The 18,221-nt window shown below is 47.7% G+C and overlaps 2 protein-coding genes across 5 annotated transcripts; one reads left to right on the top strand and one right to left on the bottom strand.

The window, feature by feature from the left end:
- Positions 1-883: 883 nt before the first annotated feature.
- Positions 884-3,581, top strand: LOC122371686. The gene is made up of 3 exons (XM_043348202.1): positions 884-1,270; positions 1,824-1,990; positions 2,323-3,581. The coding sequence occupies exons 1-3, from the start codon at positions 904-906 to the stop codon at positions 2,395-2,397; spliced, it is 609 nt and encodes a 202-aa protein (XP_043204137.1). The 5' UTR covers positions 884-903; the 3' UTR covers positions 2,398-3,581.
- A 3,489-nt stretch (positions 3,582-7,070) lies between these two features.
- Positions 7,071-17,979, bottom strand: LOC122371676 (putative neutral sphingomyelinase). 4 transcript variants are annotated; one of them, XM_043348158.1, is made up of 9 exons: positions 17,781-17,932; positions 14,373-14,546; positions 11,240-11,423; positions 10,828-11,046; positions 10,352-10,583; positions 9,923-10,029; positions 9,403-9,580; positions 8,996-9,210; positions 7,071-8,818 (listed from the first exon to the last, which is right to left on the bottom strand). In XM_043348158.1, the coding sequence occupies exons 1-8, from the start codon at positions 17,816-17,818 to the stop codon at positions 9,020-9,022; spliced, it is 1,323 nt and encodes a 440-aa protein (XP_043204093.1). In that variant the 5' UTR covers positions 17,819-17,932; the 3' UTR covers positions 7,071-8,818; positions 8,996-9,019. The 4 variants fall into 4 exon arrangements, with proteins under 4 accessions (XP_043204093.1, XP_043204104.1, XP_043204115.1 ...); XM_043348169.1 differs by having other exon boundaries at positions 7,071-9,210; positions 17,781-17,979; XM_043348180.1 differs by having other exon boundaries at positions 7,071-9,210; positions 17,854-17,869.
- Positions 17,980-18,221: the final 242 nt, after the last annotated feature.

The following is an 18,221-nucleotide window of genomic DNA, read 5'->3' as shown; positions in this document are numbered from 1 at the left end:
GCGGGCTCGGATCATGGTCGATGACTTGCGTCAGCGGCGCCACGCTCCGTTTGCATTTCGCATTCGCGGAACTGGGTACGGTCCTGGCCTGCGTTGCAGTTCCCCGGCCGGGTGCGGCGGTGACTGCAACGAGCGGCACGGCCGCTAACACCAACTCAGCACAAATCCGCCAACCAGCTAACGCCGCCAGCGCCGGCTGTCTGTCTGTACCTACATCAATGGACGATAAAACTGACACGCTCCATGTCGATCGGGAATACTACTATGTACATTTTTATTCGGTTGGTTTTGCTTAAAAAATTGAAATGCTTTATCATAAGCGATAGGCAGATGCGGCACTTAGCGCTTTTGAAAACTGAATAGAGAGACTAAACCTTATCACTCACAGCCGACCTCATCCTTTTTAGACTTGGTAGGCTTTAGAAAATAAATATTTTGAACTGTAACCGACCGTAAATATCCGAAACGATTTTCAATTTAAATAAATCTCGGCGGGTTTCTTCCCAACCAATGGGTGGGTACCTAATAATTGCAGATTCACAAGGTCACAAAATAAATTGTTGGGAACGGTGCTGAATTACAAACAGTACAAAATCACAAAAGTAAAATGACGAACAGTAGAAAAAAACATTTGAGCATAAAATAAGCAAAACAAAGCATAAAGACACAGCTAGGTTTGATCTAATATGCGGGAATTTATTGTAGAATTTAGTTCAGTGATGTTTAGAGAACCCAATTTGCCACACCAATTACCATTCCAACGATCCAATGCAATGCTGCACAGATAACATTGCGAGTGCGCACCCGTCGTCGGTGTCGGCGTCCGTCGGCGGCGGCGTCCGTCGGCCATATAAGCGCCGTCGGTGTGCGGCCGGTCAGTGGCGTTCGTCCCCGCTCGGTGTCATGAGCTGTCCACGACAGGTGCTGGGTGCGCTGTTCGCGCTGGCCGCCGCCGCCGCCGCCGGCCGGCTGCCGTCCACACTGCGGCTCGATCAGCTGGAGAGGACGCGGCTGAGCGAGCCGCGGCTGGGGCGCGTCCGGCTCGACGAGCCGCGGCTGGTGGCGCCGCAGCTGGAGGAGGCTGGCGTGCCGCTGGAGGAGGAGCCGGCGCTGTGGTCGGCCGAACCGACCAGGAGGGAGCAGGAGAGGGAGCTGGACGGAGCAGAGGACCGGCTGGAGCAGGACGGAGGCGAGGAGCGGCTCCGCCGGAACCGGCACCGGAAACGGAAGAGGCCGTCGGCCGAGCACCTGCTCTACCTGCGCAGCCGAGGTGCGGTCCGTGATATGTGGTGTCCAGTACGGCAGGGTCACGGGGTCTACTGTCCAGTAAACTAAAGGGTGGTCGTTGCTAATGGTGACCTACTATTTCTCTCAAATATCAATGAATGCTTCTTTTTTCCCACAGCATTTCTCCAATGCACCAGTCAACGATAATTCACCAGTTTTTATTTTATTTCTTGTTCCCTAGATTATCTCGTACCATTTGTCCTCTGGCTTTTTATCAGTGTATTCGATTCCTACGGACTACGGTGCGTGAAAGTCGCAACTTTTTCCAATATTTCATGCCATTAAATGGCAATCGTAGAGTAAGCAAGATGTCATACTCGCAGCCAAACTTCATTTTTCCCCTATGCCATGAAATGCAGCTTTGGTTTACATTATCCTCCCTCCTCCCGTTTCAAATCAGCTATGTCCCGTAACAAGCAAACATCGGATCGGGCATTTCATTTGTTTACTCTCCTTGACCTAACGGCATCATGATAGACGTATCACAGCTCTCAGTATCTAAGTCTCTCGTCTGACGCGGCCCCTGTCTCCTGCAGACTCGACGTGCCCTCGGTCGGCCAGTGGCGAGGAGCAGTTCTTCTGCGCCTCACACCACCCGAGCGGGGAGCGCGCCTGCGTGGGCATGGCGCGGCTCTGCGACGGCGTGCCCGACTGTCCCGAGGCTGAGGATGAGCTCGCCGTCGCCTGTCTCTTCTATAAAGCGGTGAGTGGTCGCCGGATCAGAGACCGACAGAAGATCGCTGTGCGGAGCTAACGGAATATTTCGCTTTCTAGCAATTTGAGAATAATTTTGGGCCGCAAGATAGACGTTGGTTAGTGGCCACTTGCTGTATTTGATTTGTTGAATAATACGAATCGAACAACTCTTATCATAGACGATGTTTAGGACTAAACACCGTATGCAAACTGCTTCCTCTTTGTTGCAATTTAATGGCGCTCTCGTTCTTCGTTGTGGCAAACTACAACCACCCATCGAATCCTTCCAACCCAGCCGGCAATCAGATGTGTACTAGACATCGCCTCTATCTGTTTCAGCTCTCCCACAACCTGGAGAAGATGACTGGGAAGGTTCTGCAATTGACGGCACACCACCGACACCGACTACGGTAGAAGACAGAGTTTCCACCAGACCACAGAAACGAAAAATCGGCGGGACGAAGTCCTGGTCCGGATGAAAGGGCAGCTCGGAGCGGGCTGTCCTAGAGCGTGCGCCAGATCACTGCACGTGGGCGACAACTCGCTGAATTGGAGCTCTATCCTCCGGATCAGGCGAACCGGACAGAGGGCGAGCTCCTGTAGTTTTCGCCCTGCGTCATCACGAACCAAAGGCTGCTTCACCATCCAATTAGATATGAGATATCTATAGGAAAAGAATAGCGAGCAAAAGCGATATATCGCGAGAGGTTATTCGAAAGCATTCTATGCATCGCGGTTGGCAACATTTTTATGCCAGTGCGTTCAGTTAGTCTATAGCATCGTTATTCTTTAATATATGTTTGACATCTCAACTCGGGCCGATAATCGGGCAGCTGGTAGTGTGTGCTCCCGTCTGTGTAACCAGGTCTCTGGGACAGTGTCAGTAGCCCCACCGGAAAGATATCACGTCCCTTCCGCCAAAACGATCTCCACTTGCGCATCTCATTGTGTGTCCTAGTTCTCATGACCGGCATGCTTCCTCTGTGGTATGGCTGCGATGACGTGAGCGCGCTGTTAATTTATTATAGTGCTGTGATCTGTCTGTGACAGTTGGATAAAGCCCAGCGCAGTTACTGCTGCAATATGGCTCTCGGTGTATGGCCGAAAATACCAGCTGCCTACCCTGGTGTAAATACTTTGTTACGAATGCACAGCGCTAACGCTGACAGCGAGTGTTATGTTTGGATGGTTTTGTAATGGTTTATGCAGCCGTGTTGCCTACTCAAAAGCATGAGCGTCGGCGTGGGTGATGAAGCGCCGTCTGCGTTGTCTTTGAATGAGCGATCACAATAGCGTGAATTAACAATATTAAATGTGTCATGCTGTTCGTGATGACGCCATCTGTAGGAATGCGACTGCGAACTAATACGGTAGCTGAGGAGTCGCGGAGGTTCCGACAGGGCATTCTGGAAGAGATCTGTTTGCGCAGAGATAACCGTGGATCGATCGATCGATCCGGATAGGATGGGCCGAAACACAGAGCCAGTGCATGCAGTGGAGAGGGCGTTGCTTTCAATATCTGTGAACGATGGGAGTCATCTTCATAATGTGGTGTGAATGCCGCGCAGACGCATGAAATACATTATTCACGTACGAACTACTATTGTTTGCAGTTTTGGTACAAACAGTGGCGCAAGTCCAGTTTATCCTTGAATCTCATCACTTTCAAGCTTAAATTCGCCGATATGTCGAATTAGCTTGATGCTAGGGTCATGAATGGCTCTCACGTATGATATGGCTGCAACGGATCCATTTCGGAGAAAGTTCACCACGTCACAAGTAATAACTATGCATTTGCTTTGATCATTTAACTTTTCATGAGGCATAGCACTAGGTTTTGTGACTAATTTCGTGACACTGCGATTAAATCAATTGAAAAAGCTCTTTTTCATGACATGTGATTCATTCAATCGCTTAGATAAAGATTAGGGCAGTCGGCAGTTCAACAAACACTAATACAGTTCATTGAAAAAGGTTCAATTTCAAGAATCTAAGAAGGCGGATTGTTAGAAAACTCTACCGTGGGCAAACGCAAAGCAAGTCTTTTCTAAATAACGGCTAATATGAAAAGCGAAAGAAGCGAGGCAGCCGGGCCTGTAAGACTTTCGAGATCTTCACAATCGTACAGCCATTTGGCAATGCTCTACGCCAGGTAACCCTGTTCCATCTACCCCTAATTTGACTATACATATAGCTAGAGCCATGTCTTTTTGTTGTCTTGACGCAGCTAAACTCGTAAGAGGCCGTCTAACGTATGGGGAGGGGGAAGGGTCCATTGGACCCCGTGCCGTTCGGCCCCTGATCGAGCTACATAGAGCTTCGCGGAAAAAAGCAAGCGTGTTGCCCGTGACGAGAGGAAGCCGATGATACCCAATTTTAAGGTATTAGGTAATTCGTTGACCTTCTAGGTCAGGTTAACGACCCAAAAGTTGGGAAAATCGGGACCTGTTGGAGCTTCGTAAAATGAGGTTGTTTTGGGGGTGTTGCGGGTCCTGATAACAAATTTCATGTTAGTTCTGACCAAAGATGACGTATTCATGCACTTGGGGAAGATAGGGTCAAGTCAGGTCAGCCAATAGGCGTCCTGTCTGCTATGCACAGTCAACCACCACTGACAGATTCGTAACAGACGTAACATGTTACATTAGGCACCAAAACTACTTCATAAATGTTCCAATTGGTGCTAAGTTCGACTTCAAATGCTAAACTCGACATTCAAAACTTCATTTCACATATTGGAACGTTAACAACTACAAGAAAAGACTGGAAACGCGCGGAAAATATGCGCTGACATACGCCAAATCACGATTCCGACCTGAAATGGTCTCAAGAAACAAGTCACAGATTGACAGATCAAAGATCATTTGGTAAAAGTCATAAAATATCAGGGTAGGTGTAAAATTGATCAACTCGAGGATAGGTACTGAAACTTTCGTCGCGATTGGTCACTTTTTGCGTGAGTTATTAGTGAAAAACCGAGGGCTTCTGTCCCCCCCCCCCCCCCCCCAAGTACGAGGGCCAAAATTGGGTAGGGGAGAGTGAAGAAAGATGTCCAGGGTTTTGCAATGTCATATATTATTCGAAAATGAAATTTGTCTACAGCCCGAATTCTACATGCTATACAACTTTTCGAACGGAAGTAAAAGTTACCATTTTCTAATCAAATTCATGTTTTATTGATTTTGAAGAAAAGTACGAAGGGGAAATTATTGAGAATTTTCCACGGAACTGTTCCACCAGTGACACATAAATAGAGGCTAGAATTATTTCCTTCACTTTTGTCAGATATCGTAAAGGTGGGGGCGGCCAAATTACACTGCCGGCCAAATTACCCCATCCTTCCCTACCCCTCACGGATTTTCGACTGTGTCGCCTCGCATCGTATCCGGACACAGATTTGGGGCCGCTGGCGCAAATGGCGCACCATGCACTTCATATCCTCCGCGCACAAGCTTTCAGCAAACCTCTCCACGGTGGCTTGTAGCTCTTGGAGGGTCACTGGAAGGGATTCTTCTGAGGGCCGCCAAGGCGACTGCTCGAAATCAGAAGTCTAACGAATACGATGATAGGTCACGACTCTGAGCTGGCCATGGCCGTTCAATGAGGCGGCTGATCACTCGCCCGTCAAAGTTGTCATCCAACCACCGGCGCACAGCCGCCGTTGTGTCACTGCAGCATCGTCCTGCTCGAACCAGAGGCCTTGTCTTCGGTCTCATGAGCCCTGCCAGGGACATGAGTCCACAATTCCCCCTTATGCAGCCTCAGATAAGCTGGCCCGGTCACTGTTTCACTGTCACATGTTTGTTCGGTATAGCTTATAGTTAAATATACTATTTTAGCTACCAGTTGAAGTCACTTGGCGAAGACAGTCATGGAAAAAGAAGCATTGATACATAAACGAAATTACAAAATTAGCGAATATTTGTCCTACTATTTTTGCAGAGTGGTTGCAGCAGTATAAGTGGTGTGTCCTAGCGTCCGAACACGGCGCGATTTGAAAAGGCTCAAGATAAGTCAACGTGTCATGGCTAAGCGTTTTAGTCGCCATGGGTCTGCCCCAATATCAGAGCACTCTCCAGCGCTATCGTATCACCGGTCCGCACACACGGCACACCTACATATGTCGTCACACATGTATGACGTCACTACAGGGACTGCCGAGCAGCTGGTGATCCGACACAGCGGGGTTTTCCTACGCTGGAATGCCCGCCAGCTGGGCTGACCGGCCGGCTAAACCAACGAAACCCCGGCAGCTGGGTAGGGGGAGGTGTGGCGATACGTCCTGGCGATCCCCGCCCCGCCCTTGTTGAGGGCCAGATCCGCGTTCGGTCTAAGTCACAGGCCTGATTGTGGGTGGAGCGATGGCAACAGCCGACTAGCTCCAGCTCACTGGCTTTGTGACAACCCAAGATCGTCACGATCTATAAGTGATCTGAAATGGCCGGTGAAGAACCTATATATAAGGTGTCAATGTCTTATGATTCGTGGGAGAAACTGCTGGCCGGAAGAGGTTAAATGTTGCAAATAACCTGCAAAGCCGGATCACCCTCGTCCGTCGTTTTCATCCTCAGGATGTTCAAATCTTTCTCCTCCACGCCGCAATCCTCACTCCGGACTGGACAGGCTACATTATCTCATGCGGGCTGCTCCCTTGGAGCAGCACTGCTGCTCCCAGGGTAGCACACCCGTAGGCGGGTGCAGAGAGTACTTGGGGGGGGGGGGGGGGTGGCTGGTCGACCTGTCCATTGGGACGGGCTCAGCCCCGGTGACTCTCTAGGGTGACTCCAGTCCAATGTCTCCCCCTAATTCCTATCATCCTCCCGGCTCTGAAATGGTCTTGACAGAATGGGCCTAACCCAACAAACACACAAACAAACAAAGTCCAAAGCCGGAAAACTTTCGTAAGCCGGTTGGAAACTAACCATAAAGTCCCATTTATCCCCTAAAGGATTGTCAGCTTCTGGAAATTACTGCATGGTCATTGGTCAAAAGTCGGTAAATGGTCTCACAAACAAGCTCTGCTTAGCGTGCAACTGACCTCCTCCCTCCATAAAACCATGGTGCTAATGTTTGTAAAAACTACTGGCGATCAATATGCAAATGTATTTTTCAATGATCATAGACGAGCAAATCACATGCTGCAAGTTAGTTTGATTTAGCTTGCAGAGCAATCCTCAGATTCATCGTACCTACAAAAATCAACACCATCCATTTAATCAAAATCTAGTATATCGTAACGTGGGATTTTGTGGTGGCAAATAATCACAAAATGCAAATATATCGTCAAACGCGCAGCATTGATATCTCATCTACATCAGACACCAGGTCCAGAGCCTCACACCCTCAATAAGCAAACTGGCGATAGAGGCCACGTCACGACGCGTAACGCAGCCTACCATTGTGACGGAACCATGTCACAAAAGTCACTAAGCCTTCCCATACCTATTGCAGGCCTTATATATCGTTCGATTGCTATGATGACGTGATATCTGTCACGCAATAACCCAACAAAATGGCTTTATTCTGAACACCAGTTGAACCTTTGAAATATGGCATACATTTAATGACAGCACACAAGGATAACGATACCCAAACAACACTTTCACATCTAATATAATGCAGCCAACATAAACACTGGAATAAATAGATTGCGGCAAGGCCGGACCGCAAATTAAATAATACCGGACATTATCATACATATATGTTCCCAGATATTTGATCCTTTCTGGTCCCTATGCATAGCTATATGTCATAACAAACCCTACAATAAGCATGCAATGCTCACTAGCTGAAAAGAACATCAAGAAACATGCTTTGTTAGTTACCTAACTCATTTCTATGGTTAATTGCTATTCAAAATAGACAGCACTGCACAGCGAGCCGCATCAGTAATGCACCGAGGTATGGCAAATGTTTGTTGAAAATGAACGAAGAAAACAAAATTGATTTTCACCAATGTCAATGTAAGTAGGTATTCTGATTTCAGTGAGAAACGAGAAAAAAAGCAAAACGCGGAGGGAAAGAAGCCAAACTCACTCAGTGGATATTGCAGAGCACACGGCTCCGAAAGAAATTAAGCGTATAAACATTGTTTACGAAAACCTGAATGCTGTTTTTGTAAGTCATCAAAAGAAAAAAAAAACGACAAAAGGTCATATCAATAAATCAATTCTAAGAATGCAGGAACGTGTTAGGCTTGCTCTTCCTTAAGTATTGTCATCTGCGATTCTACAGGCATATTTCGACTGTAAACTCGCCAACAATGGGAGTTACTGGCGCTGACAATTGGAGCTACTGGTGTATACAAACAGCTGGAATAAGTGATACGCAGCATGTGGCTTTATCGCACGCATGCACTCACTGTAAACCCTCCCACAACCAACCGTATTTGGTCGCAACGTCATCTTTGATTGTAAGACATTGTGGGATTCAAGCTATCAATATACATCGAACTGATCAAGCTGATAACGGGTATAGAATGCTACCACCTAAATGAAGTAAGTCAGGCGGGTCCCAAATATCCCAAATATCAGAGGGCAGATATACACCAAACGATACACATTTCCGATAATCCCTAGTGGCCCCTTCACCCCCCAGAAGCGGAATCACCAAAATACTCATCACAGTTCAGATCACGTTTCCCAGCGGCCACACAGCGTGCTATCCTCTGCGCACCGGCCTCCCTACATTTTTTACCACTTCTGCTGATATTATTTTGCAAAAACATCCGGACTTTTGTCAGCTCCACCGATAGCGACCGGAGGTCAGAGGTCGCCCAAGGTCCGTCAGAGGTCATCCAGGGTCGGTCAGAGGTCACCCGGGGTTAACATCTCACCTGGGGTCCAACAAAGGTCAACGCAATTAGCTAGATCAACTGGAATAAGTGAGAAGTAGCCGTAGGTCGTCCAAAGCTCAGCTAAATGTTGCCACGTTCCCTGGTGTCACTCACAGGATGACGAGTGCCCCCCATATGTCACCGTTTCGATACCAGAGGTCCCCGAGTGTCACCTACCGGGCGCCGCCGGGGCGCCGCCGGCTAGAGGTCGCCGTTGGCGGCCGACCTCTCCGGGGCGGCGCTCTCGCCCGTCAGACTGCGACGCGGCTGTTCCAGACACACGCCGGGCAGCTCGCCGCTAACGGAGAGTTTTCGGTTGTCGTCCGGCGGCAGGGGGGTGGTAGGGGATGAGTCGGAGCTCCGGTGGAGCGCCACGCGCAGGTCACACATACCTGGGGAGAGGGGAGGGAGCGGCCGTTTCAACTGGGCCCATACTACAGCCCATGGCTGTTATTTCCGTCGCCGATATTCAAATACGACAATTCCGGCACGTTCAACATATCAACAGCCACCAACACCAGCCCCTTACCTGAGGCAGTGGCACCGCATACAACAAAACAGAAGCCGCATCCCCGACCCCTTACCTGCGACAATGCCGGCGCGTTCGATCCGGTTCCAAACGGTGGCCATGAACAGGGTGTACCCGAACAGCAGCGAGACGAGCAGACGCAGCAGACCCTGTCCCCATCCGTGCAGTACCGGCCAGCCGAGGGTGGCCACCAGGACGGCCAGAAGAAGCACAGAGACCACCACGTGGAATATCTGACGGAGGGGGAAATAGTCAGAGACTAGTTGGTAGCATCGATACCACAATGTGGAATATTTGATCGAGAAGCGGAAGAGATTCGAGGGGGGGGGGGGAGTCGCAGCCGACAGAAGTTATACCAACGCGTGGAATTTCTAACCGAGGGGGGGGGGGGTAAGAGTTAGTGGCCTACAATAAAAACACCGCTATTTGGATAACTGAGATGGATGGGACGGGCAGCTTAGGCTTTATGTGGTACCGTGCTGCCATCTGTGCTCAAGCAGGGACGAGGCACGAAAAGGCGGCGTTTAAGAATCAATTCACTCACGCGCTGTGTACCCATCCCTTCGCCCTCTCACCTGATCAATGTGCAGCGATTTGAGGTAGGTCTCACACTCGACCAGGGACTCTCGCAGCACGCTGTCTCGGTAATCGCACGGATGAAACACCCACTTTTCACCCTCGCCTGCGGACCGGCCGATGCACCACAGTCAGCGGTAGGTCAGATCAGCATAAGGGACGAACACAATAAAAAAGGAAACCTTGAACGCAAAATGACACGAAGGATCACTTGTCGTTAAGAGTTATCGTCAACAGCGAAAATGCGACTTTCCGGCATTACAGCAATGTCATCGCCTAACCTATTCCGTTCTCAAACACTGCCATGGCCAGTTCCAGCAGCTGACTCAGACCAGTCACGGTCGTACCCTCATCCAATACGACCAGTCCCTCCCCTCGAACCACCCCAGTGGCTCCCCACCCAACCTCTTCCGCTCCTAGCGGCTCACCCGAGTCTGTGACCAGTCTCAGGGAGACGGCCACCGCCTCGTGGTCCGAGTAGCCGTGCTGACAGCCGGCCACCAGCTCCGGCAGCGGCTGGCAGTAGCTGACGTCCTCCAGCCGAGTCGGGCCGCGCGTCCCCACGAAGATGAAGTCGATCCGCTCGCCGTGCTCCAGCGCTGAGTGGCGCGACGTGTAGCTGTTCTTGGGCGCCTCGCACGTGGCCTCCTCGGGTGGCTCCTGTCGGATTGAGGTTCATGAAATAAAGTAAAGACTGTGTAGTTTGTAAAAAGCAGCAGATTTGTGGAGTTTGTAAATATATCATATAAATATAATAATATTGCTTACAGTCAATTTGAGCAGGACAGGGCGTGGAAAACTGGCACTCGAATTATACAATTTTCCGCAAGTAGCTTCATTCGTAGCTTTATGTAGCTTCATCACTTCTAGTTATAAAGCCAACTTTAGACATTAAAGTCAGTACCTTGGTGGTCTCGCTGTCTAGATAGTAGGCGTCCTTGAGGCCGGCGCAGTGAGTGATGACCTTGTAAGGCAGCTCGTCAGGGTTCGAGTTGAAGTCGCCGGCGAACAGGATCAGGTCGGCGCCGGCCGAGGTCATGCGCACGAACTGGGCGCAGTCGAAACTCTGCACCAGACGGTGGCAGCTGTACACGTCCCGCGCCTTGTTGTAGTTGGCGTGCAGCTGAAAGGCAGAGGGCGAGACAGTGAGAAACAGGGAAACGCCGTGAATCCAGTGTAAAACAACGACAAACCATATGGTCACCAACAAGCATTAATGAATGCTCAAACGCTATCCTGCCAAGCAGTGCACGATAAACCCAGACTCCCGGCCGCAAAGTAAGCTGAAAAGGTCTACGTATACCATAGCCACTCACATGTGTGATATACAGGTTGATGACGAGTCCTCGACAGTGCGCCTGACATAAGCCGACTCCTTTTCCGCCGAACCAGTCGCCGTGGTGGACCATGTGTGCGAACCCGTTCACCGGACTGCGGTGGTAGAGGCTGGTGGAGAGCGGGTGGCGAGACAGCACGCACGTGCCCGAGCCGATGACTCCGCTGTTACGGAGGAGGGGAGGGGTGGTGTCAGCTGGGGGGCTAGCCTTTGGTTATCTATATATGTGCATGTCTGTAAGATTTATGAAGTAGGTAGTGCTAACCCGCGACCTGGTGGGGGGGGGGGGCTATTTTTTGCCCCCCCCCCCTCCAGACTTTTCGATATATCTTCAGAACCGCTGCGCCGATCGTCACCAAACTTTCAGTACCCTCCCGGACATCAATTTTACATATGGTGACCAAAAATTTTTCCAAAGGCTATGATAGATTGGCCGGAAATGACGTCAGAGTGACGTCATGTTCTGCCGTTTTCGACCCAAAAAAGGGTTTCGCGGGGAGAGCTGTCAGGCCTATAGATTTGCAAATACAGAAAAATGATAAGGACATAAAAGCTGTAGAATTGACAGGGCTACAAAACTGCTATCTCGGATTTTTGAAATTTTTGGATTTTGACCCCAAAAAATCAAAAAATATTTTTTTGGATATAATGATCGAAAAATCCAAAAAGTTTTTTGAACTTCGCAAAAACCGGAATATATGTGATAGTCCTTACCGCCTTCCATCTACATACCAAATTTGAGATTGATAACTCTTTTTTTGGCGAAGTTATAGCGAAAAAACTGTTCGAAATTGATGACGTCAAATTTTCAAACTCAATTTTTAGCCATTCTAGAGCCCGTAGCGCAAAACAAAGACCACCATTAGACTCCCCGTGACGAGCTGCATCGAATCAATACCCATTTTATGCAAAACTATCAACTTTAAAATTTGACCTTTTTTGACCTGACCTTGACCTGACCTTGACCTGAACTTCACCAGAAAGTGACCTAAGCCGTACCTGATAGTCTTATAACCAACACCATTGAGTTGGAAATGAAAAATTGGCCATAAAACATGCACCACACAACCTTAGTAAAGTTGGGCTCATGTGACCTGACCTGTGACCCTTGGTGACCTGACCTGTGACCTGACCTGGTATTGTCAGTGACTTCTAATAGCAACATATCTACTACTACGCATTTCAGACCCTCTGGAACAGTCCTTTTTGGCCCTTTCTCGTTACCTATACGCTTGATTTCAACCAAACTTTGACACAATATGTTTCAAGGGCCTACCTAATTTTTACTAATATGGTCTTTTAACAAAATGTCAAAATGAAAGGCACTTGTCGTTGACTTGTAATGGTAAAAATTGATCGGAAAACTCTGCACCGTGGTAGAGGCTAGCATGGCGTTGCAGCGTCAGCTGTTGCGCCGCAGCTAAGCTCCGCCCACTGTGCCGCGACACCGGGACCGGTCATTCGCCGCTCGGGGTCAGAGCGGTGCGGAGCTCTGGCGGACTGGAACGAGACACACACACGCTAACGCAGGCATCATTGCGTGAATATTGTAAATGTCGTATCTCACGCGGAGAGAATAAGGATGAAGAATTCAATGCAGATCGCGACGGTGTATGTATAAAACAATAAGCACTCCTACCTACAGAATGTTATTCCCTATGCAGACTTAAAATAATCTTATTTTCAATAATTTATAGCGAGCCTCTCCGCAGCCGTTTTCCTACAGGCTATTGTGCATTTAAGGAGTAACGGGACAGAATTCACCGGACTGTCTTTGCATTCAACGGCCTTATTTAATTGAAGATATCCACATAGATACTTGTAGGTATTTCGTTTTTTTTTCTTGTTTAAAAGAATAATTTTTTTGGGAGGGGTGAAAATAATAGGTAAATCTTTCTGTGACATTTCCACAATGCTTTCAGAATGTTGTTGATAGATCTTAGGCCCGAAAAACAATAAAACAGGGAAAATATAGGATGACTCAATCTGAAAATGTAGATATGCAATATCGAGAGTTCATGATCTCCCGTCCTTCACTCCCCCTTGTCAGTTTCTCGTCTATACGTTTATAGTATATTATCTCTCGTCTATAGCCTAATCTCTATCTTCGTCACTTGTCTCTGGTCTATCGTCTTCGTCTCCTGTCTCTGCTCTAGCGGCTATATGCATATTGTTTGTTGTCCACTAGCCAACGTTTACCGTTCGTCTCATTGTCACTTTGTCTCCTTTTCCTTTCTCTTTCTTCCTCCGTCCTTATTTGTCGCAGAACAACTTATTAAAAGTTCATGACATGCAAACAAGTGCTCCACTCCGCTGCGCTGCGTGCGCGGCCCGCACGCCGGCCGGCCGGACTGCGACTGCCGCCGACATGACCCGAGGCTGGACCGCAAGTGGGCGGAGCCAAGCCGCAGTGTGCTAGTGCGTCTCGACCAATCAGAGGGGAGACAGCGTCCAGCCTGTGTCAGCCTCTAAGCAGGGCTCTGACGACCTTAACATTATCAGTCAATGACAAGTGCCTTTATTTTTCATTTTTCGTTAATAGACCATATCGATAAAAATTAGGTAGGGATCTCAAACTACCAATGCCAAAGTTTGGTTAAAATCAAACGCATATACAACGAGAAATAGCCGAAAAGGACTGTTCCACAGGGTCTGAAACGCATAGTAGGCAACTGACGCCCTATCGCTGATTCTCGACAAAATGCGTTTTCCTCGGTGTTACAGCGCATTCCCTAGAAGACCCGTGAACGGTGAAACATTTCATCTTTGACCTGACCTGTGACGTCATCAGTGACCCCGAGGTCAATGAAATTTGGTTTCCCCCGACAAATTTGACAGGCCTTTCGAACGCCGTTTGAATTTTGCGGATCCGTCCAGTAGTTTCGGAGATACGAGGGGGGGGGCAAAAAATAGCCCCCCCCCCACCAGCTCGCGTTATAAACAGACCCCACCAGGGCGCGGGCTAACATGGAAGCCCTAAATATTGATGCACTGCAGACATGACATTGCCATCTGTCAGAAATCAAGCAAAGCAGTGCGTAATTGGTAAACCGCACACAAAAGACACCTAATTAACGACAGATCAAAGTGCCGGCTAGATTATTTAATCTTACCTGTAAAAATAGTGAGCAAATGGGTATGTCTTCTCTGTTTTATCTCTGATGAGTGCATAGTCAGACTTGAGCCAAACTTCCTCCAAGAAGACAAAGTCGTAGTCCGCGGAGGACAGCCACTCTGCGATTGCCTCCATTCGAGCCTTCCTGTCACGTGCCACGACAGGTACGCCCCTAGAGGAGTAGCATGTCATCAAAATACTGCAAAACTTGACAGACATTGTGAGCTACAGCAGCATGATAATCACTAATCAGGTTCACAAGAGCAACTGGCATAGCCCAAGGTAATTGATACAAATTGACAGAGGGTTGTAATGATTACTTTTAAAATGTTGCTTCCACTTCAGACATTACCAATACCGTTATACCAGATTGCGAGAGGCGCCAGCTCTGAGGACGACCAGCCTTCTCAGACAAAAAGTTTAGGCATTAGTTAGAATTGGTAAAACAAAACAGAATTAGGAAATAAGTACACGGGTTTGTGGCTCATGCGTTGCGATATTCTTTTCTGGGTTCAACGATACCCTTCTAGTAAAATATTGACAACTAGGAACTCCCCGGACTATGTCGCAAATGGTGACCGGCCAATGTCAGTAGGGTGCAAATTGCAACTCAAGCGCCGCGCCCGGGCGGAAACTCTCATTATCGGCATCTAACGCCATCGAGTCCAGTTGGACGGCCGGCGGGTAAAAAAGAATGAATTATTTGCCTGTCGTCGAATATATTATAGCCATTGGGTGACAAGTTAAACCGGCGGCCGCTCGGCCTCCGCGCCACCCGTCGGCCACTGGGGGGGGGGGGGGGCATATAGTTCCCCCCCCCCCATTTACATCTGCGACGATATCGTCGCAACGCGAAGAGATGGAGAAGCGAAACTTTGCACACCTCTCCCTGAATACCTACCTAACCAAGCTTGTGTCCAAATTTGGTGTCGATCCCACTTAAAATGACGTCACAGTGACGTCAGAAGTCACATTATAGATTTGGGACTCTCAGTTTCCTCACAGTATATCCGTTATTTGAGACCGAATATAAAGGACTGATTATTGGTAAGGAACAAATTTGAAGTAAACTTAGATGTTTTAGGATGACAGCAGGTACCTGACTAGTTCATTTACAATTGGGTTTTATGCTCAGCGACATCAGAAACGGTCCATATCGGAAAACAACAAAACTTTATGACGTCACTGTGACGTAATTTTAAGTGCTACAACCGCCAAACTGTCCTCAAACGTTGCCTAGGTATTCATTTGAAGCTATATTAAATTTCACCTTCGTACCTTATCACGTTTCGGAGATATTCCACAAAACGTAAGGGGGGCGACTTTATGCTCCCCCTCCCCCAGCGGCTCGTGGGTTAATAAGGACTTCACCCAACACGAAATTGTTTCGGTCAGAGCATAGACCTGTGTATACAGAGGTCTATGGTCAGAGCTTTCGGATCGCATCGACAAAACTTTACCAGCGTGTTGTAATCAAGTTGGGGGGGGGGAGTGCATCGGTCGCAAAGATCAGGATGAATCATCCTCAATTTTGGCTGGCTCTGGTGACCCTTTGCCACTACGTATGTTTCTGCTCTTGTCTCCACTTTGCTGATGGTCAGAAACAACGTTATCATTTCAGGACATGTAGCCTTTTAGTTTGACCAATGATCTAAGCCAGAGTAAATGTTGTCAATCTCTCAGTGCTGCAGCTCCAGAAGTTGTAGCCTAATGCGCCTAATCATGGTAAATCAGGCAGGAATTTATTCCCTCCTGCCAGCCAGCAGCTAACAAAGCAGGTCTCAGGCAGTGTAAGATGCCAAAGGTGTTTCTGTCCAAGTGCAGAGCTCAATTCCTCAAACTAAGTTCTTGTTGAAGTTTATAAGTTGAAGTTCAAGTCCGGACTGCAAGGCAAGACAACAGGGCCAATGAGACACACCACCTACAGTGACCAATCCACAACAGCCAGCACCAACCTAGCAGGACCAGCTTGAACAAGACCCAGAACATAAGCTACAGAAAAAACCTATCAACTGGTAATTTTGATAGGACAAAATTGGAAATATTTATTCTTCTCTGGACAACCTTATTATATATTGCATGCAATGAGCATCATTTTTTTTTCAAGTAGTGTTGAGTCAGCATAATTGCAATGCTTCAGCAGAGTGGCACTAAGGGCCTGCACCACCCACAAAAATGAATAAATAGGCACTTTAGGACTGACTCACTATTCAAACATAAATTTTACACATTCTTCCATTTTTGACATCCTAAATCGAGATATGATGCTTACATGTCACCAAAATATTAAAAAAGGCACATAACCCAACCATACCTAACCTGACATACTGATTTTTGCCTAACTGTGGATAATGAAGAAGTTAATCACATGAATAGCTTGCAAGCTATGGTAAGTCAAATATAATTTTAGGCTAAGTGGTTGTGCAAGCCTGGCCTGAAGCCAAATACAAAACCACTTAACCTAGAAATATTTGACTTAATATTGCCTATAATCTCTCCTAAGGCATTGCCTTCGGCATTGCACTGCTTCGCCATGAGCCATTTGATGTTACTTTCCATATTGTACTGGTGCTTTGAATCTTGTTTGTGCCATGAATAATTATCAGATATGAAATCAAGAGGTCAAAGGATATCATGTGATTTGCTTCCTCCTTGGGGATCACACCAAAAGTAAATTGGTGATCGGTCCTAAAACTCCTAAAGTAAATAAATACACAAAAATGTTGCATCACACCACATTAAAGCTGACCACACTAGTGCACTAGCAGGATGCCCTCATACCAGTACGGTCTTGTTGAGCTTGCCATACTTTGTACTCTGGGTCAAAGATAACTTTGACTTGCCCTTGCCAATGGTTTAGGGCAACCACCACCACTTGCCAGTCTGAGGGCTGTTCACGGGCCCTGTGTGCTGTCGGACCGCACACAGCCTCCAAGCTCCGCCCACTGCGTCCCTACGTCAGCCTTCCGTCACCGCACACTGACACAGCGATCGCTGTGGCCGGTCGGGACAGGCCACAGCGAACCGTCCACCGCACACAGCCATGACGTCAGTCGCCTACCCATCCCCTACCCCCACACCTGCTGGACGCACCGCACACACCACACGCAGCAGTGTGCGGTGCCCGTGAACACTGCCCAGGAAATTGAAATGGAGGATGGATGCAGATGGGTTTGGTTGGTGGAAGACAAGAACAGATCATTTACTCGCGGTGTATCTGTTTCAGTTGCTACAGATGTACCATGTAATGACTGAATAAACGTTATTATTTGTTAATTTATCATCCTATCAGACGGTATGATTTATCATCCTATCATCTCAATCTCAGCCGGTATGATTTATCTTGACAAGTCGATAAAGCATACCAGTCACCACAAATTACTGGATATTATTATGAATATCTCACCAGCAATTCAGTGTAACTGCTTTGACTTGTGACTTCATCTTAAATGGTAAAATTCAGTAAAATGAGAGCCAACAGAATATCTCTATCAGCAAAACATGATCCCACAAAAGTGAGAGCACAATTTGCTTTTGGGCTCAATTCACATGTCACTAAGGTTTAATTTCTCAAACGCGATACGCTCGAATTCGCTCTTATGAATGAACTTCTGCGCTGGTTTTGCAACTACCGCGTATTTTATGGATTCCTGAAAAGGAATACGGGGACTAATTTAAAATGATTGAAAAGTGGATATTTAGCGTTTAGAGATCAAGTACATTCTTTGCTACTTTCTTATAACTAAATATATTTAAATGAAAATCAGTGTACTTTAAAATTTACTTATAAAAGAATGGAAATCTAACAAAAACTAGGCATGAGTATTCACTGTGCAGATGCTGTGCA

The sequence above is a fragment of the Amphibalanus amphitrite genome, unplaced genomic scaffold, assembly GCF_019059575.1.
Source record: "Amphibalanus amphitrite isolate SeventyFive unplaced genomic scaffold, NRLGWU_Aamphi_draft 000036F_arrow, whole genome shotgun sequence".
Lineage (NCBI taxonomy): Eukaryota > Metazoa > Arthropoda > Thecostraca > Balanomorpha > Balanidae > Amphibalanus > Amphibalanus amphitrite.
This window is presented reverse-complemented; position numbering and strand designations above follow the sequence as displayed.

Coding starts and splice junctions, on each gene's coding strand:
- LOC122371686 (XM_043348202.1), top strand. CDS start 904: ATGAGCTGTCCACGACAGGTGCTGGGTGCGCTGTTCGCGCTGGCCGCC. Junction 1,271..1,823: donor GCTCTACCTGCGCAGCCGAG/GTGCGGTCCGTG, acceptor TGTCTCCTGCAG/ACTCGACGTGCCCTCGGTCG. Junction 1,991..2,322: donor CCTGTCTCTTCTATAAAGCG/GTGAGTGGTCGC, acceptor TATCTGTTTCAG/CTCTCCCACAACCTGGAGAA.
- LOC122371676 (XM_043348169.1), bottom strand. CDS start 17,818: ATGAAGTCACAAGTCAAAGCAGTTACACTGAATTGCTG. Junction 14,547..17,780: donor GCAGTTACACTGAATTGCTG/GTGAGATATTCA, acceptor CTACTCCTCTAG/GGGCGTACCTGTCGTGGCAC. Junction 9,581..9,922: donor AATCGCTGCACATTGATCAG/GTGAGAGGGCGA, acceptor CCCCTCCGTCAG/ATATTCCACGTGGTGGTCTC.